Here is a 12,829-nt window from a genome sequence, read left to right as displayed (position 1 = left end):
GTTTTCTATCTCGTTGTTTTCGGCAGATGTTTTCAATCTGCCTCTTTTTTTTCTCTCAACAAATCTTTATTCTTATCCTCAACAAATATTGGTGATTTGTTGCATGAGTCATCGTGTGTTTGGTTGATGATTTGGGTGTATAAGTGCACCCTATTCCCTTTCTGTGTGGGGGGTGAAAGAGAAGAGGGAAAAGATAATACTTTGTGTATTTTGAGAGGAAAAATCAGAGTGAAAGAGAGAAACTTTTTTGGGAAGAAAAGCTCAATTCTTTTTCGGTGAATTCGAGCTTACTTCTTTAGGGATAAACCGGTGGGATTAGGGTTTGAATTTGGGTTTCGTTTTTCCTTTGTTTTTTTCGTTGGAATACACTGTGTGTGGCTGTCGTGAGTGTTTGAAGGTCCCACTTGGATCTTGGACGAGGACTCGGAAATTAAGGGTTGAGCCGAAAATCGAACCCTCGCCGGAGCTTCCCCATTGCACAATTTGAGTTCTGCCAACGGTTCCACTTTTCTTTTCTTTTCCCATTTAAATTCTGCAAAATCTTGAATATTGAAACTATTAGCAGTATGTCTCAATTCTTATTATCATTAACACTGATTTGATTTATTTATTGATTTCATGATAAGTGGTATAATTGTTTCATGCTTATGCGTATATTAATCATCTTTTTGATATTATATTATAATTTAATTGCTTCCAAATCAAACATTATGGCTATATATATAAATTAATTATTTCTATGGCTATGTTGAATGTTGTTTTTCTGGGTGGATACCCAACAGAACTATATCGTTCGCAAACAGCTGATCTGGAGGGGGGGTGGGGTGCTGGGTTGAAGTTGGCGCTCTTATGGGGTTGCACAAATACCGGTCCGTACGTTTCACATACCACTTCATATAGTTCAGATGAACTGTTTCAGGAGGTCACGTTTCCTCGTAGTTCGATAAGTTAATGAAGTTGGCGTTTTCGTTCTCCCACACGCAGCTGGGTGCATGAAATGTGACCTTGTAACCCTTAGCATATACATACCACGGTTGTGGGGCTCAACAGATTCGATATTGTGAAACGTGATCGTCTGGACTCTTCCATATTGCCGCAAAACACGGTCTGGGAAGTACGGCTCCACTATCTCGATGAATTATATAGTGTCGTAATACATACTACGAGGAATCTTCTAATGTGCATTAGCCCTGTATGGTGCCCAATAAAAACTATACAAGTTTGGCACAAGTTTGAAAAAACAAATTATAAACTAACTTAAATCTCTTTCTGACATGTCGTCGAACAACTTCCGACAATACTGCAATTTCTGCCTATAACTACCACCAAACGCCCACTTTCTGCATCGAGGCTGGAACTCTGTATATGTCGGGGAAACCTCTGGTTGAAAGTAAGGAAAATACTCAAATATCCAACACAGCAAAAAAAACATAAATCGTATTAAAAACACCAAATATTATACAAAAACTTAATAAATAAAGAAAAAAAAAATATAAAATAGTAATATAATTTCCAGAAGGAGAATCGAGCACACACAAAGTCCATTCATCCCAGCGCGACTATCAATACCCAATTGCCGGTACATGTTTACTAAACACGAGTACTGGCCGAATCCGTCGATATCATCCGTATAATGTATCCACCACGGCTTCAACATCGAAGATGTTTTGTCTACAAACAAAACCGACCCCAACAGAAACATTAAATATCATTACATCTTCTTCTCGTCCGTGGCAGACGACTTGCTCAAGAGCTCTTTCACCATTGTCCAATTAATTTTCTTGGATCGAAACATGTCAGTCGTAGTCATCACCCCGAGCCCCAATAGAGATGGAAGACTTTGGGAGCACTCTAATAATTGGGAAACTTCTGCAACTAACAGTACGTCCTCTCGCAACCCCATGATGAAAACAACGTCGTGGAGCGTGATCGTCATATCTCCCGACGGCATGTGGAAGTTGTTCGTTTCTGACTCCAAGTTTTCTGGCCCTCCCTCGCACGAACCCTCCAAATACGGCGGACCATCCAAAATTGGAAAATTTACGCCACGACCACAGTTACGTGCCGACTCACCACCATCATGATCATCGTTGCCCTCATCATTAGCCACTATCTCTTTGTCATCATCGCCGTCATCATTAGCCACCATCTCATCGCCATCATCGGACGCATATATAGTGCAACGGAGTACGAACATGACCAACTTAAAGATCATCGGCAACAGGTACAGAAGGCCCGACTCCGACTTGCAATAGCTTCTTCCCTCGCTCTCTTCGCTTCTTCTCTTGTTGTCGCTTTCCTACGATCGGATGCAAGAACTCCCTGATCTCCAATACGATCCGGATCATCCGGATTGTTCGACTTCCCACCCAAAGCTTTCATTAAACTCTTACATTTTCCTACAACTTGACTCATTAAATTTTTCTCTCTACCTCAGACCATCTATAATTTAACAGAAAAATTGAATTATATTTAATTAAAAAAAAATTATAAAAATAATAATAAAAAAAAAAGAAAAAAATAAATTAAAGTTGCTCGACTCAAAACAAGCGAGCAGATCAATTTTCCTCGTGTGCAGGCACGCGAGGCCAATAGATCTGCTCGCGTGTTTTCACACGAGCAACAAAAAAAAAAGTAAAAGTAAAATAAATAGAGTTCGTGTGATTTTAGGCGAGCTCGATGAACTGAGCTCGCGTGGTTTGACACGAGCACAACCCCCCTGTTCGCCTAATAACACACGAGCTCCATTTTTTATTTATAATATTTTTCAATCAAAACATATGTATTTAAAAAAAAAATTACATTCATCTACTCGCGTGGTTCTACACGAATAACTTCACTGTACTCGTGTAGAATCACGAGAGTACTACCAGATGCATTGCTTTAAAAAAAAATCAACAATCGTAATCTACGTAACGAAACAATCAAAAAATGTAGAAATCATCTCGGATCTGTTGTCGTCTCAGTGGGGATCTGAAATCGAACTCCAAAAGCTTGAGAGAGTTTGTGAGAATATTTACCTTTTGATTTTTGAAGAATGGTAAAAGAAGTACCTGCACAATTCCAGCACAAATTATTTCAATTTCCCTAAAATAAGATATACAATTTTATATTCCCCTGTATTTAGATCATTCACCTAAAACCCCTCAATTATGCATATTATGAGTGACAGCTAATTATTCATAACAATAAATTCATTTTGGGATAGAAATTGGTACCAAACATTGGTTATATATTTAGAATGTGATTGAAGCTCACATGGTCTCTGAAAGCACCGAAAATTTTCAATTTCTTGGTTTTGGACATATGTGATTTGGTTCCCATGCCCCAACAAAATACGTGTGCCTTGAGAAATTTGGATTTAAGTATTATTAAATCCACATGGGCATAGTCCCGTCTAGTGGAATTTTATGTCCTAAGTTTCATATGTTTGTACACATGGTGTTATTACAAAACGAGAACAACCTGTGTGAGATTAGGCGACAAGTAGCATTGGATCCGATTCTTATTCATATCTATGTAGCCATAAACAATACATACACGGTGTGCAACTTTGATAATTCAAATGATTAAAATGTCCGATTCATTTTGAAGTGCCGCCTCCTAACAATAAAAAAACGTCGTCGATTTTTCTTTGTTTTTTTTGCGTTTTTTTTCTTCTTAATTTTATTTATTTTGTAATAAAAGAACTTGCAAAACTATATAGATGCATTGGGTAAACCTTCACTGTCTTGCAATATCTTACAAATCGCACGAAAGATACAGACCACACTAGATTAATCATGTGTCACGAGCTTTACCTAGCTAGAAACTGTTTCGAAGAAACACAAATTTGGTTTTAAGGTGTGCTAAACTACATTGGGCGGGATAATTTTGTTTTTCTTATAATTTGTTTATTTAATCAAATGCCCTCAAGCTGGTTAGGCGGCGTCTACCGCCAAACCATTTATATAAAAAAACTAACAATCAAATGTTAAACCAAAATTTCAGTACAATTTTTATCGAATGAACGCCCCTAAACTTACCAACTTGATGTATTTTTCGTAAGATAATACATAGTTGAGAGGCTGACTGTAATTATGCAAACAAGAGGGATATTTTCGTAATTTGATCTTATCTCAGACAATGGCCGTAATTATAAAAATTATAAAGTTGAAAAAACTAAGAAGAAAATGGTATAGTCAATATATAACATGAAGAATTTAACAATAAAGAGGAAGTATGAGTGAAGATTTCTATTTAGTAAAAGAAAAAGAAAAGTAAGCGAAATTAACCCTATTAATTTTTCTAATTCCGTTACTTGAAAAAAAAAATGACTTATGGACAAAATTGTACTATATTTAGCATTTCAGTTTTATAATTACACTTTTGTTTAAAAAATTAAACCAATCACAATCACAATCACAATCACAAGTTCATCATATACTACTAGATTAGATCCAAGCAATGATGAAACCCCTTTCTCACGAACGTAAAGGTCTCAACTTACTGCCACGTGTGAGATCCTTGAAAGCCCACATGCAATTGTTAACAGCCGTCGATGATGGGAAATCCAACGGTAAAGCAACAAATCAACAAGGTTTGCCCCCTATAATATAATATAATATAATACAATATATGAGAATATATATATTCACAGAAAAGGACAAAAGAATATGAGCAGTGGCACATGATCCGTCATGCATCTCTGCAGCACCAGATCACTCGTCCTAGTTACTACATACTCTATTTAGTATGCATTATGCAATAACATAATTAAAAAATAAATAAAAAAATTAGTTTGCAATAATAATAATAATAATAATAATAATATATAAACTTATTACACAGTATAGTAGTACCAAGTATAGTTGTGCATCTTTCACCACAATTCTCACAAATCTCAACCCCCTTTTTTATTTTAATTTCCTCGAAAATCTAATCGTTTTCCATCTTTTAAAGCAAAGAAGCGATTCTTGAGTTTACACCACAATTAATCACATCACCAAACTATTATTCTTCGTTTTTTCAATGGTTTTGTAAGTTTAGTTTCTCTCTCTACTTCTAACTTCTTCTCTCTCTACATTTTTTTTTTAATTAATGTTGTTGCAATGGTGAGTGATGAAAATGAGGGATTATTGTGTTTTGGCTGATGGGTTTTCATTATTGTGTTCAGATGCTTTCAAAAGGTTGTGTTATTATATATGCCTTTGAATTAATTAATTAATTAAGCAGCGGTGTGGTGGTGACAGTTCAAAAATGGCGGGTGAAATTGTGGAGCCTATCAGTCTTGATTTTCAGGTACCATTTACATTTCGGATCTCACTTCATCTCAATTTATTTTTATATTTCTATTTCTGTTTATTTATTTCTTTTACATTTTCACTCGTTTGTATTGTGGTGATTTGTGATGCTTCTGAAATTAAACTGAAAATTGAATGATTGTTTAGTGTATATATATATATATATATATATATACACTTGATCATCAACTATTTCTATTGCTTGTGTTATAATGAACTGCAATTTTGGCAATGACTATAGATCTGGGATTTATGCTAGATTTGATCTTTACATCTATACTTAATCAAGAAGACTTTAGTCCCGAGTTTTATGATAAATCGTCTTTTCGTAACTTTGTTAATACGATTTCCTTATAAAATAATGGTGAATATATTACAACAATTGAAGAAGTTACTTTCTTGAAATGAACAGGCAGTTTCATTTAATTCAGGCTCGATCTCGTTCGGAAGATTCGAAAACGAATCACTATGTTGGGAGAGGAGGTCGTCGTTCTCGCACAACAGGTATCTTGAAGAGGTGGAGAAATGTTCCAAACCGGGTTTAGTTATCGAGAAGAAAGCTTACTTTGAGGCCCGTTTTAGGAACAAGGGTATTATGGGTACTCTAAATTCGCCCGAAAGTCGAAACGAGATTACTGAATATCAAACCTCTGAAAAAGACGACATCTCGGACGAGACGATCGATCACATGAATAATGACGAAATCCATTCTCAATGCTTTGATGAGTTTAAGGAACCGGAAACAGAGATCGAAGTGAAAGTTGAGAATATTGATAGTCGTGTAACTGAGGGAAAACAACGAGGTTCATCTTCCAAGGTTTGTTAGTTTTTTTTTTCTTCATGCATGTACTTGCACTATAGCTTAAATTGTTCGAATCTAGTGTAAAAGACGATTTCGCCCCTTCGTATAATGAACCATTGCAGGAAAAGAATTCATCACAAGCTGAGTATATGAAGCCTAGATTAGTGGTTCAAGTTAGCGTTTCCAGCAAAGTATCTAAAGGCTCGGACAAGAAACCTAGTACTAAAATTGTCGACAAACTTCCGACGAGAATAAAATCAGCAAAGCAGACTTTAGAAGCTTCCGCTCGTCGGGAAAATTTCCCAATGCACAAAACCACCAAAAACGAGGTTTGACTTACATGGCTTTTGCAAATGCTGGTTTTTAAGTTTTCGTCTTTTGTTTTATGTTTCTTGAAAGAGCGTTTCTTAATTTTTATACTGTTATTTTATTACCTCTCTTAATCACCGCCGGATTTCTTTCTCAGCCCGTTTCAAAATCGAGAGGAGGACTCAATGAAATCAAAAGGTATATTGAAATTTCTTGGTTTTATTTTAGGGGATGCCTCGTAAGGCGTATCCTTTTTTTTTCACATTTCATTATTTTTTCTTGTAGGGGTGAAAAAGAATCAAGAAACAGAGGAATCGAAGAGACTCGATCGGGATCCTCTTTGTTGCGGAAGGTTCCGAGTAGAGTGCATGAAAGTGAAAACAGGTTCCGTAAGCAAATTAGTGAACTTCCCATATATATATATATATATATATATATATATATATATATATATATATATATATATATATATATATATATATATATATATATATATATATTGAGTGTGTGCTATTATCTGTTTGTCTGATCTCGTAAATAAAATCGTCTTTTAGGATAAAGCCTGCGGTTGGTATTTCTCAGACGCGCATAAAACACGATACTTCTTCTAGGTTTGGTTTCAAATGCAACGAGCGTGCGGAGAAAAGAAAAGAGGCAAGATAGTTAATTTTCTATCAATTGAACCCTGTTTACGATAAATATTTAGTCGACAAGGTTTTTATTTATTTATTTTTTTTTACCCTTTTAATTAATCAGTTTGATATGAAGATAGAGGAAAGAATACATGCAAAAGAAGCTGAAATGCACCAACTTCAGGAAAAAAATCAGGTAATAAACCTTTTATTATTATTTTTTTTCTTTTCGATTTTCTGCTAATTTGCAACTAAAGAAATCCGAGTATATTTTTGTATCGTTTACTCTCTATATAGTTTCTGTTCGTTCGGGTACATTTATAATATTATATTATTTTGGTGTTTGTAGGAAAAAACAGAAGCTCAAGTTAAGCTGCTTCGGAAAAGCCTAAACTTCAAAGCCAAACCACTTCCGTCTTTTTATCACGGAGTTATTCACGACTCGTCGGATAGAAACAAGGTACCCGAACGAGTCTTTAAAAAATTCTTGTTTATAGCTTGAAATTTCGATCGAGTTTCTCATTAAAAAATGTTTTTTTTTTTAATTTGCAGGCTAAATCGAGCAATGTAGCACGAAAAATCGAGACAAAATCATTAAATAGTAGTGGTCAAAATGGAGCCATAGTGAAAAATGCACCTAAAAGAAGAAGCGATCCACCATTAGTATCTGGAGCAACGAGCTGTCATTCGACGGTGACTTCTGAGAGCAGTCCATCTTCTCCGGGTTCGGAAATTAGCAAAGGCCGTAAAGTAGTACCTGCACGTGTTGATAATAAGATAATATACAAAGGCAAGACCATGGATGGGAATAAAATAATTAAAAATAAAAATAATACTATCGGCACTGCGTTCGGCAATAACTTGGGAACGCGTCGCAAAGCTGTCGTTATCGTTTGAAGACGGTGTTTTAAGGCGGGACTTGATTTTTTCGCTGTTTCGTATAATGATTTAGATTACTAAGAGCATCTTTAAATGTACAATGTTCAATATATATAAATTAACTTTAAATGTACATGTTGGATCCTAGTACAATGTTTTGATATATCAATAAAACTAAATCACTCCAACTGTGGATCATTATTTTAAAAATTTGTATATTAGGTTTCTTAATTAAAACTAATTTAAATTTATATTGAGAAGTTATACCCAATGGGCGGGGTAGAAATTAATTCTTGTAGAAATTTCACCCAAATAAAATAAAAATTAAGTTTGATTCACAAACACCTACAACTTTTAAATTGATGGAAGAAAACATTTTGTTTCCATGAGTTTTTATTTGTCAAATACAACCCAATAAAAAAAGATTTGAATGTTTGACGAAGTAAATTTGTTATATTTTTATACCGGAGATCAATTCAAATTAATATTGGTCTATTTTAGAAATTTAATAGCTATTTAATTATATGATCGTAATTGATATTAAACATTATATGTTTGATATTAAAAGGTTAAGAAAAAAGTTTCAAATATATAGAAATATAATATGTGATTTTATATTTTAGATTTAGGACATAAATGGTTGTGCACCATTTCGCACGTCCAAGATTCCTTCACAAACAATCTATTGGTAACTTTAATAAATAAAATACTTGCAACATACGTAATTAAACGACTAGGGTTTAAGTTTAACTGGAACAAGTCGATCGATTATCTTCCGATACCGAATTGCTTCTGAACAGACCTCTAGGCGGGGTCTCCTTAGCGAATAAAACATTGACAAAAAATCTAATCAATTTAAGCAGAATCCTCGTTCAACAAGGCCTAGATAAAATGAAGAAGAAAAAAAAACCGATAATGAAATTCGACCCATGTGCCGAGTCGACCCCACGATTAATAAAGAGGATCAATTTATTTAACTGTTTTAAACCACATAATTCTTAATAAATGGGGACTTAGGTATCGAATAGGTTCATGATCTTCATGGTACTGTATATAGCCGGTTCAATTATTCAACTAAGTTTTTAAGAGTGTGTATGCTATTTAAAGTGCCCATTTGTGGGGAAATATAAGTTGTTAGACTTTCCTTTTCGTGTCGGCAAAATTGATCTTTCATCCTCTTTGAAATAAATAAAACTAGAGGACAAAACAGGGGAGAGCCCCTACCTTTTGTTTGGTATATAAACAAGAAGGAAAATTTGGTAAAAAGAAAATAAGAAGGAAGATAATTAGTCTTATACAGTAGCGAAGTCAGGATTCCATCACTCGGGTCGAATATATAGGGTAAATTGCGGCCGCCTCCTGAGATAAGATCAAATTACGAAAAAACCCCTCTTGTTTGAGTGATTACAACTATCTCTATAATTATGAATCTTCTTACACGTTCACCCTTATGGTGTAAAATTCAACATCATCTTCTAGATCCCGTAGAATGTTCTCTAGTTTGTACACGTTTTGTGCAAACAGTGTAATTTCTGATGCTGATATTTACAAGCCAAGAAACACATTTTATGATCATCTTGTTTCTAAATGCGAAGCTCGAATGGGTAAAACGGTTACAACTGGAGAATATTCTACATAATCTAGAAGATTCCATTAAATTTTATACCGTAAGAGTGGACGTGTAAGAAGATTCATAGTTACAGGGCTGATTGTAATTACTCAAACATGATGGGCGTTTCCGTAATTTGACCTTACCTCTACGGGTGGCAGTAATATACCCTAAAAAGTAACATAAAGAAATTAACGGCAACAATGATTGTTCCAAGAGTGGCGAACCTTAGGATATTGTTACATGGTGCACTTCAATTTTCAGGGGTTCAGGTGCAATACCCCTGGAAAAAAAATGGGATTTTTTTTTTTAAACAAAACTAGTAGATATAAAAAACTTGTGATTTTTTTGCATTAATTTGAATTTTATTTGGACTAAATAATACAATTTTGGTGAACTTAATATGGGATTGAGTCCACCATTCACAATTTATAAGTTCCTTCCTACTTGTTCGATTTATTTATTGGTTTTCTTTGTTTTTTCCAATTTAAAGCACTTAATTTTATTTTTTCTATATAAAACTATATTGTTAAATATTATAGAACACAATACAAAAGTCAATAAATTATATATCGTTATGTATATATTAAAAAAAATATTGGGGCAACCTAAGAAATTCTGATGACATATTTATAAAATAATATTAATTTATATATATATATATATATATATATATATATATATATATATATATATATATATATATATATATATATATATATATATATATATATATTATTTACTTTTATCTCCTATTTTGCAGTCATTTTTAATTACTTTCACACCAAATCTCAGCTAGCACAATCCTAATCCACTACAACTATATCTTTTTAATCGTTATTATTAAATTTATCTCCTATTTTCCAACCTATTTTCTCTAATTCTTTCCTGCTTTATTTATTCAATGATCAATTTCGTATTATGATAATTACGTTTATATATTTATTTCATATTGAATTTGTATTATTTAATGTGTGTAAAATGTTAATATTGTTACTGATATCACTAAAAAAATTTATTACAATTATTGTTGTCATGTATTAAACTAATTATTGTTTTCACTTTTGAAATATTGTCTCGTGCATCGCACGGAAAAAATGCTAATACATACATAATTGTAGAAAAAAATAAAATTCAAGGGGGTTATGGCCCCTGCCCTACACTTGCTTTCCTACTGACATTACATATAACTAATTTTATCTTTTCTTTTTAGTGTAAAAGTTTATTAAATTAGATTATATCTCTCTAAACACTCATGGGGTGACTCTTTTTCTCTAATTGTTTAACACTTTCAAGAGATTCGATGTACTAATCGCTATCACTCATGGTGGGAGGTCGCTTCGCCTTTCTTCCTTTTTTGCTGATAGGCTTTCCCTTTTGTTGTCGGAGAACATGGTGGTAATAAACTATATATATATATATATATATATATATATATATATATATATATATATATATATATATATATATATATATATATATATATATATATATTTGTTTAATTTTTTTGATAAGAACTCCATAGTTTTATATGGAGACCGGTAAACTTCACTCTCAGTTGGATTACATTATTATGTTTATCAGTATAGGAACAAAATTTATACATATAAACTTGATGCTTTAATATTTGTAATAGCTAGTGTAATTAAGGTGATGTTTGCAAAACCTTATTTAAAAGCAGAAATTATAAATTGTGACTTAAGAGGGTGTTTGGCTAAGCCTATAAGATGTTAAAAAGAGCTTATAAGATGCTTAAGAGTTTATAAGCTCTTCCAAAGTGTTTGGTAAATTAAAAAAAAAAATCTTATTTTCTTAAATTAGATGTTGGAGAGCAAATAAGATGTGTCAATGACAGTTAATTAACGTAATTGTACTGCTGTTGACAATACATTTATGTAATTGTTATGGCGTCGTTTTTATTTTTTGTTATATTTTTTATTTTATTTGATTTGTTGACAAGTCAACGTAATTATATTATTGTCGTTAACAGTAAAATAACTGTAAACACAATAATATTACTGTCAACAACATCAATATTATTATTTTTTTGGGTTTTTTGTTTTGTTTGAGTTATTCACGGAGTAACGTAATAATATTACTGTCTATTATTGTAATATTACTATAAACACAATAATATTACTGTGGTAGACAGTAATATTACTGTTGTTATAGTAATATTGCTGTCAACCACATCAATATTATTATTTTGTTTGGATTTTTTTGTTTGTTTGAGTTATTCACGGAGTAACGTAATAATATTACTGTCTATTATTGTAATATTACTGTTGTTGACTAGTAATATTGTTGTTATAGTAATATTACTGTCACTCACAGTAATATTAATTCTTTTTGGCTTTTTATTATATTTACATTTGTTGAACGGTCGACATAGTAATATTATTCTATTTCACAATAATAGTAATGAGTTTTGTTGTGTTAATATTACTGTGCCAGAGATTAATATAACAATATTACTGCGTTAAACTGTAGTTTAGTTAATTTTACTGTGTTTAACAGTTATATAGTTAATATTACTGTCAATCACAGTAATATTGCTGTGTAAACGAAAAAAAAAAGTTAAAAGAAAGAAAGAAAAGAAAAAAAAAATCGAAAAAGTCAACGCCAGAAACCGGCGAAAAAATCCGGAAAAAAAAATTGAAAAGTTAACGCCGGAATCCGGCGGGATTTTTTTTTTTTTTTGAAATTATTTTTTTTCGAAAAAAAAATGTTTTGGATCAAAATTGATTAATTTGTGGTCAAATTGAAGTTAATGATGAAATTGGAGCACATTAAAGTATGAGAGGTTATTTTAGTCTTTTACAAAAATCTGGACCATATGTGTACTTATTGATAAAGGAGTTTTTTGTGTGGATGTCTTTATGAATAAATACCAATTGATGGGCTTATTTGTAATGACCCCTTAAAAAAATACATTTACCCCACATTTTTATTTAAGATCTTATAATGAGTAAAAATAGGATATACGCTCATTATCCAAACACTTTAAAAATTAATTCTAAAAACAAGATGTAACAACTTATCAACTCTTAAAATATTTTATCAACTCTTAAAATATCTTATCAACTATTTAAAATAAACTTAGCAAAATAGGCTCTTAGTTGGTTTAAGTGCGTTATAAATATTGGGAATATTTACAAATTTACCGAAAAATAAATATAATTAGAAAAAGCATGGTCATGACCATGAGGGCTTAACAAATTATATAATTACATATTTTAAGAAAAGCAAAAAAGAAAACAAAAGAATAATTTACAAACACTTAAAAATAGATTATGAGCAAAAAAAACATCATAGT

The 12,829-nt window shown here is 32.2% G+C and overlaps 1 protein-coding gene across 1 annotated transcript; it reads left to right on the top strand.

Moving 5' to 3' along the window:
- Positions 1-5,180: 5,180 nt before the first annotated feature.
- On the top strand, positions 5,181-8,173 carry LOC105954180 (protein WVD2-like 7). The gene is made up of 9 exons (XM_088827033.1): positions 5,181-5,280; positions 5,695-6,099; positions 6,207-6,413; positions 6,551-6,591; positions 6,679-6,777; positions 6,948-7,047; positions 7,150-7,221; positions 7,375-7,485; positions 7,578-8,173. The coding sequence occupies exons 1-9, from the start codon at positions 5,239-5,241 to the stop codon at positions 7,920-7,922; spliced, it is 1,422 nt and encodes a 473-aa protein (XP_088683159.1). The 5' UTR covers positions 5,181-5,238; the 3' UTR covers positions 7,923-8,173.
- Positions 8,174-12,829: the final 4,656 nt, after the last annotated feature.

The sequence above is a fragment of the Erythranthe guttata genome, chromosome 12 (genome assembly GCF_056151865.1).
Source record: "Erythranthe guttata isolate IM_541 chromosome 12, IM_541, whole genome shotgun sequence".
In the NCBI taxonomy this organism is placed as follows: Eukaryota; Viridiplantae; Streptophyta; class Magnoliopsida; order Lamiales; family Phrymaceae; genus Erythranthe; species Erythranthe guttata.
Note: the sequence above shows the minus strand (reverse complement) of the source record. Positions and strands in the feature narration are given on the sequence as shown.